Here is a 17,992-nt window from a genome sequence, read left to right as displayed (position 1 = left end):
ACATTTGTGGCCTCTTTTTGTTATTGGAGTCATCACAGCACATGTTGAATGCAGTCCCTCAGGATCCAGGCTGAGGCAACAGCAAACTGACACCTCAAACATTACCAGTCACTGTGCCATGGAAAGAAAGAACTCTGGATGATATTTCACTCGCAGTTAAGTGCTCAAACAAATGACATTCATCACTTTCACTCACAAGCCACTGGCCCTACCTACCATGAGGGTGCCAAATGTGCACTTCTACTTTGCAGCAGGAAGGCAGAGATCTAGAAAGCTGATCAGCAATATTAATGACTGTCACAATTAGAAAGCAGCCTTAAGGCCGAGACGGGCGGATCACGAGGTTAGGAGATTGAGACCATCCTGGCTAACACGGTGAAACCCTGTCTCTACTAAAGAATACAAAAAGCTAGCCAGGTGAGGTGGTGGGCACCTGTAGTCCCAGCTACTCGGGAGGCTGAGGCAGGAGAATGGTGTAAACCCAGGAGGCAGAACTTGCAGTGAGCTGAGATCCGGCCATTGCACTCCAGCCTGGGCGACAGAGCGAGACTCCGTCTCAAAAAAAAAAAAAAAGAAAGCAGCATTATTGGATCTGTATAGCTCAAGTTTAGCAATATGGCAATGCTCCCTTTCCATTTCCCTAGAAAATATGGGTAAACTTCATAATACAATGGATAAATACCCAAACGATCTCTGGGACTCCCCCAAAATAATTCCATATCTATATAGGAATATCTTACATAAAATGATAAGCAGACTACTAAGATATATGGCCAAAAACATCCATTCACATCATGGATAAGACAAGCTACATTTTTACTATAGGAGCATCTTAGCATCAGGGATGAACCATCTACTTCTTCTTGGCAACATAGAAAACTATAAAAGTGCAGTCTAAGCAATTACTGGTTGTACTATACTGCTAATAGGAATACATTATTTATGCCCAAGAAAAATTATAATGGCTCCATGCCACCTACAAGCTAGATGATCAACTTAAACATGCTATAAACATTAAGTCCAAATTCTGAATCAGCAATATCTACAAATCATAAATAATATTGAACGACAAGAATGACCTCAATGTTGTGTTCAGTTAAACTGATTACTATTGGGTTAGACATGTGAGCCTATGGCAGTAAGCATAATTTCCAGTCCAGGCAAATCAAAGTGAAAGGCCAACAAAAGAAGTACACTAAAGAAAGCCAACAGAAAGCTATAAGCCATAAACAAAGTTAGACTACCACACTAGTAGGGATAAAACCAACAAAACTGTAATGCCTCAAGTTGAGAAAAACTTAATCAGAGGTGGTCTCTCCTTAAAACTTAAGGAACTTCGAATGCTTGACGAACTTAAAAATGCTTATGCCTGGCCCTTTTCCAAGAGATTCTGATTTAATTGATCCAGTAGAGTGAGGTTCAGGCAGTTCTCTGTTTTTGTTATTGTTTTTGTTTGGTAAAGCTTTCTAATGCACAACGAGATTTGCATGAAGAGCAAACACTACACTACTCTACACTAAAACGCTACACTAAATCATGTAACCTATCAAGCTACAAAATAAACTTTTAAATCATGGGTTCTACAGACATGTACCTACTAAATACAAAAGAAAAATCATTTGTACTAATGGGGAAGAATTCTATACCATGCATCAGCTTAAAAAAATAGCCCTGCAGCACATGTTCATGGTTATTTCTATGAGTAATTACTAGAGTGATGTAAATGTTGAACACATACTTTCTGTAATTTTTTATTGTGATAAGATACACATAAAATCTACCATCTTAACTATTTTAAATGTACAGTTTGGTGTTACTAAATACATTTATAATGTTGTGCAATCATCACCACCATCTATGTCCATACTGTTTTCATCTTGAAAACTGAAATTCTGTGCCCATTAAACAATAACTCCCCATTCTCTGCTTCCCTCAGCCCCTGGCAGCACCATTCTACTTTGTCTCTACAATTTTGACTACTGTTTTTTTTTTTTTTTTGAGACGGAGTCTTGCTCTTTCGCCCAGGCTGGAGTGCAGTGGGGCGATCTCGGCTCACTGCAAGCTCCATCTGCAGGGTTCACGCCATTCTCCTGCCTCAGCCTCCGGAGTAGCTGGGACTACAGGCACCCGCCACCGCGCCCGGCTATTTTTTTATTTTTTATTTATTTTTTTTATTTTTAGTAGAGATGGGGTTTCACCATGTTAGCCAGGATGGTCTCAATCTCCTGACTTTGTGATCCACTGGCCTCGGCCTCCCAAAGTGCTGGGATTATAGACATGAGCCACTGCGCCTGGCAATTTTGACTGTTCTAAGTACTTCATATAAATGGAATCATACGGTATTTGTCTTTGTGTGATTGTATTATTTCACTTATCGTAATATCTTCATGGTTCTGTCATGATGTAGCATGTCAGTATTTCCTTTCTATTTAAGGCAGAATAATATTCCATTGTTGGTATATGCCACTAGTTATTGCCCTGTGCTTTCTTCTAAGACTTTATAGTTTCAGGTCTTATATTTAGGTCTTTGATCTATTATGAACTCGTTTTTGTACATGGTTTTAGATAAGGGTCTAGCTTCATTTTTTTGCATGTGAATAGCCAATTTTTCTAGCACTATTTGGTGATAAGAATGTCCTTTCCTCATGGAATGGTCTTTGCCCTACTGTCAAGAATAATTTGACTATTTACATGAGAACTTATTTCTGGGCTGTCTATTCTATTCCACTTGTCTATAGGTTTACTGTAGCTTTGTCCTAAGTTTTGAAATCAGGAAGTGTGGGTCTTCTAGCTTAGTTCTTCAAGATTGTTTTGACTATTCAGGGTCCCTTGAGATTCCAAATAAATTTAGGATGGGTTTTGCTATTCATGCAAAAATATCATTCGGATTTTAATAGGGATTGCATTGACTCTGTACATTGCTTTGGGTAGTATTGACTTTTTTTTTTTTTTTTTTTTTTTTGGAGACAGAGTCTCACTCTGTAGCCCAGGCTGGAGTGTAGTGGCACAATCTCAGCTCACTGCAACCTCTGCCTCCCGGATTCAAGCGATTCTCATGCTTCAGCCACTCGAGTAGCTGGTATTATAGGCATGTGCCAACGTGCCTAGCTAATTTTTGTATTTTTAGTAGAGATGGGGTTTTTCCATGGTGGCCAAGCTGGTCTCGAACTCCTGGCCCCAAGTGTTACATCCTCCTCAGCCTTCCAAAATGCTGGGATTACAGGCATGAGCCACCACATCCGGTCAGTATTAACATTTTAACAATAGGAAGTTCCAATCTGTGAACATGGAACATGTTTCTATCTATTTATTTATATCTTCTTTAACTTTGTTCACCAATGTTTTGTAGTTTTCATTGTACAAGTATTTGATCTTCTTGGTTAATTCTCAGGTAGTTTATTCTTTGTGATGCCATTGTCAATGGAGTCATTTTTATAATTATCTTTTGGCATTCTTAGTGTATGGAAATGCAACTAAATTTCTGTGTGTTTCTGCTGCTTTGTTGAATTCACTTATTGGTTCTAATTTTTTGTGTGTGGAATCTTTAAGGTTTTCTACTCATAAGATCATATCATCTGCAAAGAAAGATAATTTTACTTCTTTCTGTCCAATTGGGATCTTTTTTTAAAGACTTTTAATTTTTGTTACTTAAAAAAGGCTTCATTTTTTTATTTAGCTTTCTGACTCTGTGCTTGTACCTTAAACAATTTCACAACAATTTTCTGCTCCTCAACAAGGAAAGCACACTTGATCCTGTCATGAAAACATTTAGTACACATGGAAATACCATAGGGCCTGCTGACATGTTTCTTTGTCATTCTTAGCAAACTATCACAAGAACAGAAAACCAAACACCGCATGTTCTCACTCATAGGTGGGAACTGAACAATGAGATCACTTGGACTCGGGAAGGGGAACATCACACACTGGGGCCTATCATGGGGAGGGGGGAGGAGGGAGGGATTGCATTGGGGAGTTATACATGATATAAATGATGAATTGATGGGTGCTAACGAGTTGATGGGTGCAACACACCAACATGGCATAAGTATTCATATGTAACAAACCTGCACGTTATGCACATGTACCCTAGAACTTAAAGTATAATAAAAAAAAAAAGAAAGAAAGAAAGAAATTTAGGCCTTACAGCACGAACCCCTCTAAGTCTGCCTGGGCACACACCACATGCAGATTCGGTGCTTTCCCAACCTTCTTTGTATAAAGGTAAACAATTCTATTACCAGGGATTCAGGACAGCCTAGTTTTATTAGTGGTTGTATTGTAGGAAACCTTACGATGTATGTCAAATCCTGGTCCATTCTGAGTGCCTCTTGACAACATCCCTGGAAGCTAGATATCTTTTATGTCTTTTTTCTTGCCTAATTGCTCTGGCTAGAACTTTCAGAACTATGTTGAATAGAATGGTGAAAGTTGGCATCTGTGCCTTGTTCCTCATCTCAGAAGAAAATATTTTAATTCTTCATCTTTGAATATAATGTTTTCCATGAGTTTTCATATATGGCTTTTATTATGTTGAGATAGTAGCCTTCCATTCCTAGTTTTTTTTTTTTTTTAATCATGAAATGCTGTTGAATCTTGTCAAATCCTCTTTGTACGTTAATTAATTAATGTAGAAATGATTAATTAATTAATGATTTTTTCCTTCATTCTGGTAATGTGGTATATTACATTCGTTGATTTTTATATATTGAACTGTTCTTACATTCCAAGATAAATCCTATTTTGCCATAGTGTATAATTATTTTACTATTCTGCTGAAATAGGTTTGTTAGTATTTTGTTGACTTTTTGCATCAATGTAAATAAGGAATTCTGGCCTATAGTTTTCTTTTTTTGCAGTGTTTCAATCTGCCTTTTGTACCAGAGTAATGCTGGCCTTATAAAATGAGTTAGGAAGTGTGCCCTCCTATCCAGGTTTTTGGAAAAGTAGGATTTGAAGGATCAGTATTCGTTCTTTAAGTGTTTGGTAGACTTCAAAGTGAAGCCATCATGTCCAGGATTCTTTATTGTGGGGAGATTTTGGATTACTAATTCAATCTCATTACTAGTTACAGGTCTACTCAGGTTTTCTATTTCTTCATGCTTTAGTTTTGCTAGATTTTGTGTTTCTAGGAATTTATCAATTTCATCTAGGTTATCCAATTTTTTGCTGTATAACTGCCCACAGTATGCTCTTATCGTCATTTTTATTTATGTAGAATTGGTAGTAATGTCCCTGCTTTATTTCTGACTTTAGTAATTTGAGTCTTTTCTCTTTAATTCTTAGTACATCTAGCTAAAAGTTTGACAGTTTTATTGATCTTCTCAAAGAACCAACTTCTGTTTTCACTGATTTTCTCTATTGTTTTTCTATTATATATCTTATCTCTGCTCTTATCTTTATTATTTCCTTCCTTCTAGTAGCTTTGGATTTAGTTTTTCTTTTTCTGGTCCTCTAAGTTGTAAAGTTAGGTTGCTGATTTGAAATATTTCTTGTTTTTCAATAAGTGTTTGTAGATATAAATTTTTCCCTTAGTACTGCTTTCATTGCATACCATAAGTTTTAGTGTCCTGTGTTTTTTTGTTTTATCTAAGATGTGTTTCATTCATCTCTAAGTGTTAGCCTGTTTCCCTTATAATTTTTTCTTTGATGCATTGGTTGTCTTGGGGTGTGTTTTATTCCCACAAATTCTAATTTTACTTCTTATTATTTCTACCTTCATTTCATTGTGGTCCGAGATAATACTCTGCATTATATCTGTCTTTTAAAAATCTCTTGAGACTTAATTTGTGGTCCATCATGTCATCTGTTGTAGAAAATGTTCCATGTGAACTTGAGAAAAAGTGTATACTATTCTTGTTGGGTAGAGTGTTTTGTACATGTCTGTTAAATCTATTTGGTTTACTGTGTTATTTGAGTCCTCTATTTCTTTACTTATCTTCTGCCTAGCGGTCTATCCATTACTGAGAATGGGTTATTAAGTCTCCAACTATTATTGTTGAACTGTCCATTTCTCCTTTCAATTCTGGAAGATTTTGCTTCATATGGTTTAATAATCTTTTAACAGATGCATGTTTATAATAGTTATATTGTCTCACAATATTGAGAACATCTTATTCATTAAAATATCCTTATTTTGTTCTGTTGTTGTATCCTTTGTTTCTTATAACATTTATGTTTATTTTGTTATTATGTTTGTTTATTTGTGTAGCCACCCCTGTTCTCTTTTGGTTACTATTTGCATGGAACATGTTTTCTCATTGTTTCACTTTCAGTCTATTTGTGTCTTTGGATCTAAAATGAGTCTTGTTAGACAGCAGATAGTAAGATCATGTCTTTTTATTCATTCTATTAATCTGTGTCTTTTGATTGGGGAGTTTAATCCATTTAAATAATTACTAATAAGGGGCTTATTTCTGTCATTTTGTTATTTGTTTCTATACGCCTTACAGCTTTTTGTTCCTCATTTCTTGCCTTACTGGCATCTTTTATATTTAATTTTTTATACGGAAACATTTAAATTCCTTTCTCATTTCCTTGTGCATATATTCTATAGCTGTTTTCTTTATGTTTAACATGAGGATTACATCCTTAAGTTATAACACTTTAATTTGAATTTATACCAGCTTATCTTCCACAACATACACAAATTCTGCTCCTTTAACAGCTTCATCCCTGCCCCTTTTAGTTGTTGTCATGAAATTTCATCTTTATATGTTGTTTGCCCAAAATATAAACTAATAATTCTTTGAAGAGCATCAGTCTCTCAAGTTATGCAGAAAACAAAATATGGAGTTATAAGCCAAAGTTACATATATGAGCTTTTAGACTAATAATGTTAGGGCCTCACTCTGTAACCCAAGTGGTGAGTTAATACTTATAAACTCATATATATATATATATACACACACACACACACACTAATAGGATACACACACACACACACATATATATACACACAAATAGGATATATACACACACTAATAGGATATATATATATAAATAGGATATATATATATATATCCTATTAGTTCTATCCCTCTAGAGAACCCTAATACAGATTTGGGTACCAGGCATGGTTCTAGGGGAATAGAATATTAAGGATGGAGTTCTTTTGTTGGTTTGGGGGTTTCTGGAGTTGGCTGCTTAATATGATAGACCCCAAAATGCTAAGGACTCTACTTCTAATAGTATAGAAAAAACTGATACTCCATGGTGTGAACTTTTTACGGAGTTAGCCAAATAAATGCATTTGGCACTCCTGATTCACTGCCCATGAGAGGCAAGGAGTTTAGTGACTCTATACATAATACATTTGACCATATGTGAAGAACCAAGGAATATAATGAAGCTGGTTGGTTGCTCCTACGTTCAGTGGACAAAGTGATGAAAGCAAAATATGAATACAGGGATTCTAACTCCCGGCTTCAGAAGAAGCAGATACTAAGCCTCAAATCTGCTAAGATTGCCCTGAGTAAGAGTCTTATCTCCTGTAGAGGAAGAGCTGAAATTGTGGAAAACAGGCACAAGCTCTTATCATGCGAGTGGCTGACCTGCAACGAAAGGTGCATGTACAGCCTCACCAGGTGTCTACTCTAAAAGTGAGTGCATTGATTGGAAAAGAATGGGACCCTGCATTGTGGAATGGGGACATGTGGGAGGACCCTGATGAAGCTGGGGACACTGGATTTGTAAACTCTGTAGTGGCAGCTTCCCCTCCTTGACCAATGCTGCCATCAGCCTTTCTGCCTTTGTCTGAGGAGATCAACCCTGCATTGCCTGTGGCAACAGTGATGGCTTCCCCCGAGGCAGCTGCCAGGCAAAATAATGTTGATTCTCCTCAGGAGCCACCCTCAATACTCATGCTATCTTCTAGACCTATAACTAGACTAAAGTCTTCACCCCTAGAGGTGAGGGTGAGAGTGTGAGCATGAGTAGGTGTGCTACACTCAAAAAGGGCTGTTTGAGTTCTCTAATTTATATAAACAGAAATCTGGTGAACAGGCATAAAAATGGATATTAATGGTGTGGGATAATGGTGGAAGGAAGACAGAATTGGATCAGGCTGAATTTATTGATTTGGGCCCATTAAGTAGGGACTCTGCTTTTAATGTTGTAGCTTGGGGAGTTAAAAAAAGGTTCTAACAGTTTATTTGCTTGGTCACATGAAACATGGATTAGAAGATGGTTCACTGTGAGCAGCTGGAAATGCCTAATCTTCTTTGGTTCAATGTAGAGGAAGGGGTCCAAAGGGTTAGGGAGATTGGGATGGTGGAGTGGATTAGTCACTTAGACCTACTTATCCTAGCTGGGAGGGTCCAGAAGATACACCCTCGACCAATGCCTTGCAAAACAGATTTTTGAGGGCAGCATCTGCAATTTTGAGGAGCCCTGTAATTGCTCTTCTCTGTATGTCAGATCTAACAGTGGGAACCATGGTCACTCGACTACAAAATTTAAATACAATGAGAATAATTGGATCCTGAGGTGGCAGAGGCCAAGTGGTGACACTCAACCATTAAAGGCAAGGTGGGCATATCTACTGTAATGGACAGCAGAGGCGAAGCAGCAATCAGAATAGTCTGACTTGTGTAGAGCCCACTGGTATTGGCTAGTTAATCACAACGTTCCTAGAAGTGAAACTGATAGGAAGCCTACTGCATTCCTACTTAATTTATACAAGCAGAAAACTAGGTTGAATGGACAAAAGATTAATTTCAATTGGAAAAACAGAGAACCACACCCCCTCAATCAATTTCCAGACTTGATCCAGTTTACAGACCCAGAACCACTTGAATGAAGGGGAGGCCGGGTCACCTTGAGGAAGGACCCCACTACATTACCAACAATTTATGCAGTGAATCTTTCTCCCATATGTCCCCAAGGAGACCTCTGGGCTTTCACCCAGGTAACTGTGCACTGGGGAACGGGAAATGATCAGAAATTTCAGGGACTACTGGGCACTGGCTCTGAGCTGACATTGATTCCAGAGGACCCAAAATGTCATTGTGGTCCTCCAGTTAAAGTAGGGGCATATGGAGGTCAGGTAATTAATGGAGTTTTAGCTCAGGTCTGACTTACAGTGGGTCCAGTAGGTCCCTGGACTCATCCTGTGGTCATTTCCCCAGTGCCAGATTGCATAATTGGCACAGATATATGTAGCAGCGGGCAGAACCCCACACTGGCTCCCTGACTGGTAGGGTGAGGGCTATAATGGTAGGAAGGGCAAAATAGAAGCCATTAGAGCTGTCTCTAACTAGAGAAATAGTAAATCAAAAACAATATCGCATCTCTGGAGGGACTGTGGAGATTAGTGCCACCATCAAGGACGTGAAGGACGCAGGGGAGGTGATTCCCACCACATCCCCATTCAACTCTCCCATTTGGCCTGTGTAGAAAACAGATGGATGTTGGAGAATGACAGTGGATTATCATATGTGTAAACAAGTGGTGATTCCAATTGCAGCTGCTGTACCAGATGTGGTTTCATTGCTTGAGCAAATTAACACATTTCTTGGTACCTGATATGCAGCCACTGATTTGGCAAATGCCTTTTTCTCCATTCTTGTCCATAAGGCCCACCAGAAGCAATTTTCCTTCAGGTGGCAAGGCCAGCAATATACTTTTACTGTCCTACCTCAGGGGTATATCCACTGTCCAGCTTTGTGTTGTAATCTTATTCAGAGAGACCTTGATCGCTTTTCACTTCCATGAGGTATCACACTGGTCCACTGCATTGATAACATTATGCTGACTGGATCCAGTGAGGAAGAAGTAGCAAACACACTGGACTTATTGGTGAGACATTTGCATGCCAGAGGATGGGAAATAAATCCAACTAAAATTCAGGGAACTTCTACCTCAGCAAAATTTCTTGGAGTCCAGCGGTGTGGGGCTTGTTGAGATATTCCTTCTAAGGGGAAGGATAAGCTGCTGCATTTGGACTCTCCTACAACCAAAAAAGAGGCACAATGCCTAATGGATTTATTTGGATTTTGGAGTCAACGCATTCCTCATTTGGGTGTGTTACTCTGGTGCATTTATTGAGTGACCCAAAAGGCTGCCAGTTTTGAGTGTGGTCCAGAACAGGAGAAGGCTATGCAACAGGTCCAGGCTGCTGTGCAAACTGTTCTGTCACTTGGGCCATATGACCCAGCAGATCCAATGTTGCTTGAAGTGTCAGTGGCAGGTAAGGATGCTGTCTGGAGCCTTTGGCAGGCCCAAATAGGTAAATCACAGTGGAGGCCTCCAGGATTTTGGAGCAAGGCCCTGTCATCTTCTGCACATAACTACTCTCCTTTTGAGAGACAGCTCTTGGCCTGTTACTGGGCTTTGGTGGAAACTGAACATTTGACTATGGATTAGCAAGTCCCCATGTGACTTGAACTGCCTATCATGAACTAGGTGCTTTCTGACCCTTCTAGCCATAAACTGGGTTGTGCACAGCACCATTCCACCATCAAATGGAAGTGGTATATGTGATCGGGCTCAAGCAGGTCCTGAAGGCACAAGTAAGTTACATGGGGAAGTGTCTCAAATTCCCACCGTCTCCACTCCTGCCACCCTGCCTTCTCTCCCTCACCCTGAACCAATGGCCTCATGATGAATTCCCTGTGATCAGCTGACAGAAGAAGAGATGGTTCTGCGTGATATGCAGGCACCACACTCAAAAGTGGACAGCTGCAGCTCTACAGCCCCTTTCTAGGACATCCCTGAAGGAAAGCTGTGAAAGGTAATTTTCCTAGTAGGCAAAACTTCAAGCAGTGCACCTGGTTGTGCACTTTGCATGGAAGGAGAAATCTACAGATGTGTGATTATATAGTGATTCAAGAGCTGTAGCCAATGGTTTGGCTGGATGGTCAGGGACTTGGAAGAAGCATGACTGGAAAATTGGTAATAAAGAAATGTGGGGAAGAGGTATGTGGATAGACCTCTCTGAGTGGTCAAAAACTGTGAAGATATTTGTACCCCATGTGAGTGCTCACCAACAGGTGACCCCAGAAGAGGAGGATTTCAATAATCAAGTGGATAGGATGACCGCGTTCTGTGGACACCACTCAGCCTCTTTCTCAGTCATCCTTGTCATCAACCAACGGGCCCATGAACAAAGTGGCCATTGTGGCAGGGATGGAGGTTATGCATGGACTCAGCAACACGGACTTCCACTCACCAAGGCTGACCTGGCTATAGCCACTGCTGAGTGCCCAATTTGCCAGCAGCAAAGACCAACACTGAGTCCTTCTAAGAATTAATTTAAAGGGAAATGATGTTGAAATAGTGTATGAAGTAAGATTTAGTCAGCTATAACCAGTGAAAATTATACATGACTATCATTCTTCATCTGGTTTTAGAAAAAGTGATCAGACAATATGTACAATTTACATACTTCTCCTCTAGAAAATATTTTTAAAACTCTACATTGTTTATACATTACTTTTTGTGTAAGTGGTCCTGTCTTTTTTCTGAAGTCGGGGGCATGTATTTAATATCTGGATCAATGTGATGCAGTATAGAGATAGTATTTGAGGATAGAGGAGCTCCAAAGTAGAAAGGACCATAAAAGATTAAATCCCTGGGAATTCTAGGCCATAGAGTGTAAATTGAAGTCAATACAATCTCCATCTTCAAAGGAAGGGAAATCTCAGCTATCCCGAGCTAAGATTCTAAGGTCAGCTTCATGAGCAGCTAAAAGATTCCCCTATCCTTTATAAAGAGGCCCAGATGGAATATTCTATCCTGTCTTCTGTGATTGACAGCAGAAGTATCTGGGAGCACATTCCAAACGTCAGAGCAGATGCCTCATGTAAAGATGACTGGATCACAACTAGCATGAAATTGATTTATATGGTGTTATTCCATACTTAAATGTTTTCACAAAAACAGCCTCCCCTCTTACCTGCTTCAAACTGAATAGTATAAAATACCATACAAAATAGTAAAAAATACATAGTTTTTACTATATATTTGCCAAAGATATAGTAAAAGCTCATTTAAAATTACCCCAATATTTAAAGATTTAATTTTACTGTGGATTAAATTGCATGTTTTAAACATGTATATGTACTTTTTTGTATTTCTAAATATGTACATATCTCACTATTAACAAAACAAAAAAACATCCAGCTGGACGCAGTAGTGTGTGCTTGTAGACTTAGCTACTTGGGAGACTGAGGCAGGAGGATCACCTGAGCCCAGTAATTCAAGGCTGGCCATTGCAAAAAAAAAAAAAAGAAAAAACAGAAAATACTAAAATTAAGTAAAAGGTATCCACATTTCTGACATCAACTTTTTATCAAGTTTTAATGAAAGCATGATTTGCAGATGAAAAGTTTCAGTATTAGAATATAAACACAGGTCATTTAATTGGTTTATACTTATTAAACCAAATACTTGGAAATAGGTCCAGTTTAACTATTCTCATCAATTTGAGAAACTATTAGGTTGGTGCAAAAGTAATGGCAAAATCGCAGTTACTTTTGCACTAACCTAATAGTCTATCCATAAAGTGTAGTGTGAGATTTAAAGTTTAAAAAGAGTCGAAAAGATACCAAAGGAGTTAGTATAAATGAAATATTCCATTTGAAATTGAAAAGCTGGTTGCAATCCATAATTAATTTTTCCTGTGAGCTATGGCTATAACAGTCTCCTCTTCTCAAGAAAACGTAAAAATTCCCAAATTATAGTCTTAAAATTGTTTCAAAAGGCAATCACATAAAGTCTTCAGTTGATTTTTATTATATTACCATTAGAAAAATAAAATTTAAAACTCCCACAACTATTTTTTGTCCATACTTTCTTTGAGAAAAACACTAAAAATACAAATATTTCAATTAAATAAACAGCATACATTATTTATTTATATAAATCTGAAAGCAAATAATTGTATTTTATGATCAAAGATAAAAATTACCATAATTAAAAATAACTGCAAGAAGAATAAAGTTTTGACGTTACTGTACCTACCTTTAATGTGATACTATAATGTCCAACGAAGGTTGCCTTTATCCATGATCTTGAATGAGGATCGCCCAGGAATTCTATGTGATACTCTTCAACATTTCCATCTGGGTCATAGGTCACATATTTCCCTTTAAAACGGTCAGGGCAAAGTATCCCTGGCCAACTTTCAAAAGAAAACATTTGTAATTATTTTGATGCTTTTAAAAAGGCAGACATCAACACATCAATCAATCACATATTAACTTCCTCCTTTGAATTTTAATGACTTTTCACAAAACATATATTCCCACTTATATCTTTCAAAGTTAGGATATTTGTTTGATACAAGTAATAAGTTGTGTTTTATAGTTATAGAAAGCTTTGAAATAGTCACAAGTTTAACATATAGATAAGACATAAGGAAAGAATTATAAAGCAAAAGAATGATCTCCAGGGACAACAAGAGATATTTAGGCACTGATGATAGAAAAGATTCAAATAGAAAAAAAAAAGATTCATCAAATTCAGGTAGAGCTGAATTAACTCTAAACAATTGAATGATTAATTAGCAAAATGTTAACCCAGTAAGTACGGTTTCTGATGGAGTAGGAGAGAGCTGGTGCTTCCTGAGCCAGGTCTGTCAAAGGAATCCTGGTAGCTCAGGCTTTGATAATGCTGTGGAGTCAAACTACTGTGGGAAAAGCAGAAATAGAGCTCAGCAGTTCCATCCTGTCTCCTTCCTCCATCTGCTGCATTGCCAGGTGACCACATTGTTCAAAAATCCTCAACAATGAAAATAAAATTTATTCTTTGTTAAAAACAAACATTTAGAGATATGTTCTTCCATGACATAAACCTCCACAAATTTCTTGATATGTTTCATTTTTCTCTTTGGTCTTCATTTCCCACTTTTGCCCATTCTACTCTTCTACCTTTTTTGTTTTATTTGGCTTTTCTATTTCATAATATGCAGCAGAGAGCTCCTGTCATTAACACCCCTGATAAGCAAAAACTGAAATAATATTTCTATATGGAGTCTGAACAGGAAATTAGAGAATAGTCCTGAAAAACTTCTGAAGTGAGAAAACCCACACCTAAAAAGTTATTCATTTTATTTGGTTTATCATGTTCTGTTTAAAAGGAAGTTTGAAATAAACTAAAAATTTATGGGTACATCATAATTGTAAAAATTCCTGATTGTGAATGTAAACAAAAACAAATTTAGTGCTAAGAAAATTAGAATTTTTAAGTAATATATTTGCTCAATATTTTAAAAATAATTTCTGTAATTTAAACAGTAAAGTGAAAATTGATTCAAGGCTATTATAAGAGAAACTGAGGAGGAATACCACAGATATTTAAAAGCAGTCCAAAAAAAAAAAACTGGGGTGTAATTGGAAGAGACAACTTACTGAGGCAAGTTAACGGTGCCAGTGTTCCCAGCACTCCCTTGAGGTTTTGATTATGTTCCTCCCACCAACCTGATGAAGTTTTTTTTTTTTTTTTTTTTTTTTTTTTTTTTGAGGGAGTCTCGCTCTGTCACCCAGGCTAGAGTCCAGTGGTGTGATCTTGGCTCACTGCAGCCTCCGTCTCCCGGGTTCAAGCGATTCCCCAGCCTCAGTCTCCCAAGTAACTGGGATTACAGGTACCTGCCACCATGCCCGGCTAATTAGTAGAGATGAAGTTTCACCATGTTGGTCAGGCTGGTCTCAAACTCCTGACCTCAAGTGATCCACCCGCCTCGACCTCCCAAAGTGCTGGGATTACAGGAGTGAGCCACTGGGCCTGGCCTATTTTCTTCATTTAAATGAAAACTGAGTCTTGGAGCTATTCTGTAACTTTCTTAAGAAGACTGTTAATAAAAGGTGAAAACACGGTTTGAAAAAGGACTTTCTAATGCCAAAGCCCAAATGTTTTCCACTAGACTAGATCATAGTCCACTAGACTGATCAAGCAGGATCAGTACCAAAGGAAGGGAAACTATAGGGAGGCTATATTCAACTCAAGAAAGGAAAAAAAGAAAAATACTTAAGAATAATTAGCCCAAAGATGGAATATTCAGCCCCATAAATTCCATTTCCTTGCTGGTTAAGAGCCTAAACAATCATTTGGTAAAGAGTACCAAAGTATGTGTGGTACATAGTGTAGGAGTATGTGTGTGTGTGTGTGTGTGTGTGTGTGTGTGTGTAAGAATATGCTTTGCTTATTGAAGTGGGGCAACCACATGATCTCTGAAGGTTTTCTCCAGCTCCATATAAAATCAATTTGATGAGGATTATCTTATACGATAGTCAAAAGAGTAAACTTACTAAAATAACAAAAGGCCTTTCTTATCAGATGTTTGATCAATAAGGATTGCTACTATATCAAGACCAAGGATAGAATGATGGTGTGCTTTCAGTGAAATAAAACTGAAAAAGATACAGATGAGTTCATCTCAGGAATACCTATTTTTTTCATTCAGATAATACATTGTAACTATAGCTAGGTATTTTATTTATCTTACATACATATTAGGTCTATAATTTCTTAAATACTTAGTATTAATGTATCAAAAAATTGACTTTTTATTTTAAAAACTACAAATCTGAAATCAAAATTATCATCTTGTATTTAGTACAATGTAAATTATTAGGCTAAAACTATCCATGGCAAAATTGCACTTACATATCAACTAAGTGTTAAAAAATTAACCAGTCATTCTACACTCTGACCTACTGTTCAGAGAATAAAGCAGGACGGGAAGGCAGCAAATAAAGTCAGCAAGCTATGATTAAGGAATATACAGTTTTACAGATCAAGGTATAAAATATGCATATCTAATATACCAAACCATTCAGAAATCTGTACAGCTGTCAAGTGCTACTTCACTTTGCAGCACTGTAAAGTCCCAGTTAGATAATGATGTTCATAATCCCAAATCCTATACCCCTCTACCTTTCATATGTCCCAACATGTTATAGCCCAGTGATCTGAGACACAGAATGCTCAGATTTTTTCCAACATTTCCTAGAGGTACAGCAAAGACCAACACATGCTCAAGTCTCTAACTGGCAACATTTTGCTCTGGTTTTGCCATAAACCAGACAAGAGGCATTAATATGGTTAGGCTTTGTGTCCCCACCCAAATCTCATCTTGAATTGTAATTCCCATAATCCCCACATGTCGTAGGAGGGACCTGGTGGGAGGTACTTGTGTCATGAGGGCGGTTACTACCATGCTGCTGTTCTTGTGATAGTGAGTGAATTCTCACGAGATCTGATGGTTTTATAAGGGGCTTTTCCCTCTTTGCTCAGCACTTCTTGCTGCCACCATGTGAAGAAGGATGTGTTTGCTTCCCCTTCTGCCATGATTGTAAGTTCCCTGAGGCCTCCCCAGCCATGCTGAACTGTGAGTCAATTAAACCTCTTCTCTTTATAAATTACCCAGTCTCAAGTATGTCTTTATTAGCAGCATGAGAACAAACCAATACAGGCACCAAGCAGGTATCTAGACCTCACTGTAACTAGTTCTTCACTGTGTTGCTATAAAGTTCAAACAAACATATACTTTACACATTTTTGGGTTTTGGCAAGTTAAAAAATTGTAAAGTGACATCATTATGGGCTGAATTTTGTCCTCCCCACACCCCCAAATTTGTATGTTGAAGTCCTAACCTCAGATGTGGTCATATTTGAACAGAGGGCCTTAAAAAAGGTAATGAAGTAAAATGAGTTCATTAGGGTGGGCCCTAATCCAATATGACTGCTCTCCTTATAAGGAGAAGAAGTGAAGACAGACATGCACAGAAGGAAGACCATATTAGGACACAGCAAGAAAATAGCCATCTGCAAGCCAAGAAGATAGTCTCAAAAAAAAAATAATAATAATAATCCTGCAGACACTGTAATCTCAGGATTTCTAGCTTCCAGAACTGAGAAAATAAATTTTTGTTGTTTAAGCCACCCAATCTGTGGCATTTTGTTATGGCAGCCCTAGCAAACAAATGCAATCATATATATGTAAGATGTTTGCTACAACTGAGAGGAGAAAGAATGATACAAGATATATTTGCTTCATTAAGGTAACTATTTGTAAACTAAATTATTTAGATAATTTTAAAATCTAAAGAAGGTATACAAAGAATCTGAAATCACAAAAATAAAATATCCATAAATTGCTTGAATTTGAGGTCTGTAGATTATTAATCTGTTAAATTATCAATTGATATCAAAGTTATAAAATAATAAATCTAAACAACCCATAACCAAATAAAACAATTTATTACTTATATTAGTTCATTCTCATGCTGCTATAAAGAACTGCCTGAGACTAGGTAATTTATAAAGGAAAGAAATTTAATTGACTCACAGTTCCACATGACTGGGGAGGCCTTAGGAAACTTACAATCATGGCAGAAGGGGTAACAAACATGTCCTTCACATGGAAGCAGGACAGAGAACTGAAAGAAGTGCCAAGTGAAGGGGGGAAAGCTCCTTATAAAGCCACCAAATCTCATGAGAACTTACCTAGTATCATGAGAAGAACATAGAGGAATTACCCCATGATCTAATCACCTCCCACAAGTTCCCACCCCCAACCTGTGGAAATTACAATTCAGATTACAATTCAAGATGCGATTTGGGTGGGGACACAGAGTCAAACCATATCATTCTGCCACTGGCCCCTCCCAAACCTCATGCCCTCACATTACAAAACACAATCAGGCCCTTCCAACAGTCCTCCAAAGTGTTAATTCATTCCAGCATTAACCCAAAATTCCAAGTCCAAAGTCACATCTAAGACAAGGCAAGTCCCTTCTGTCTATAAGCCTGTAAAATCAAAAGCAAATTAGTTACTTCTTAGATACAATATTAGTACAGGCATTGGGTAAATACACCCATTCCAAATGGAAGAAATTGGCCAAAATGAAGGGGCTACAGGCCCCTCCAGTGGGGCGTTCAAACCATAAAGCTTTGAAATTATCTCCTTTGACTCCATGTCTCACATCCAGGTTACACTGATGCAAGAGGTGGGTTCCCACAGCCTTGGGCAGCTCCACCCTGTGGCTGT

The 17,992-nt window shown here is 37.8% G+C and overlaps 1 protein-coding gene and 1 pseudogene across 1 annotated transcript in view; both read right to left on the bottom strand.

The window, feature by feature from the left end:
• Positions 1-17,992, bottom strand: part of ZCWPW2 (zinc finger CW-type and PWWP domain containing 2) — a 106,465-nt gene that overhangs the window by 68,444 nt on the left and 20,029 nt on the right. The window contains exon 3 of the mRNA XM_033212867.1: positions 12,964-13,123. Within this exon, the coding sequence (XP_033068758.1) occupies positions 12,964-13,123 (160 nt within the window). The remainder of the gene's footprint in view (positions 1-12,963; positions 13,124-17,992) is intronic.
• On the bottom strand, positions 3,628-4,341 carry LOC117084536 (annotated as a pseudogene).

The sequence above is a fragment of the Trachypithecus francoisi genome, unplaced genomic scaffold (genome assembly GCF_009764315.1).
Source record: "Trachypithecus francoisi isolate TF-2019V2 unplaced genomic scaffold, Tfra_2.0 Lachesis_group0, whole genome shotgun sequence".
Lineage (NCBI taxonomy): Eukaryota > Metazoa > Chordata > Mammalia > Primates > Cercopithecidae > Trachypithecus > Trachypithecus francoisi.
This window is presented reverse-complemented; position numbering and strand designations above follow the sequence as displayed.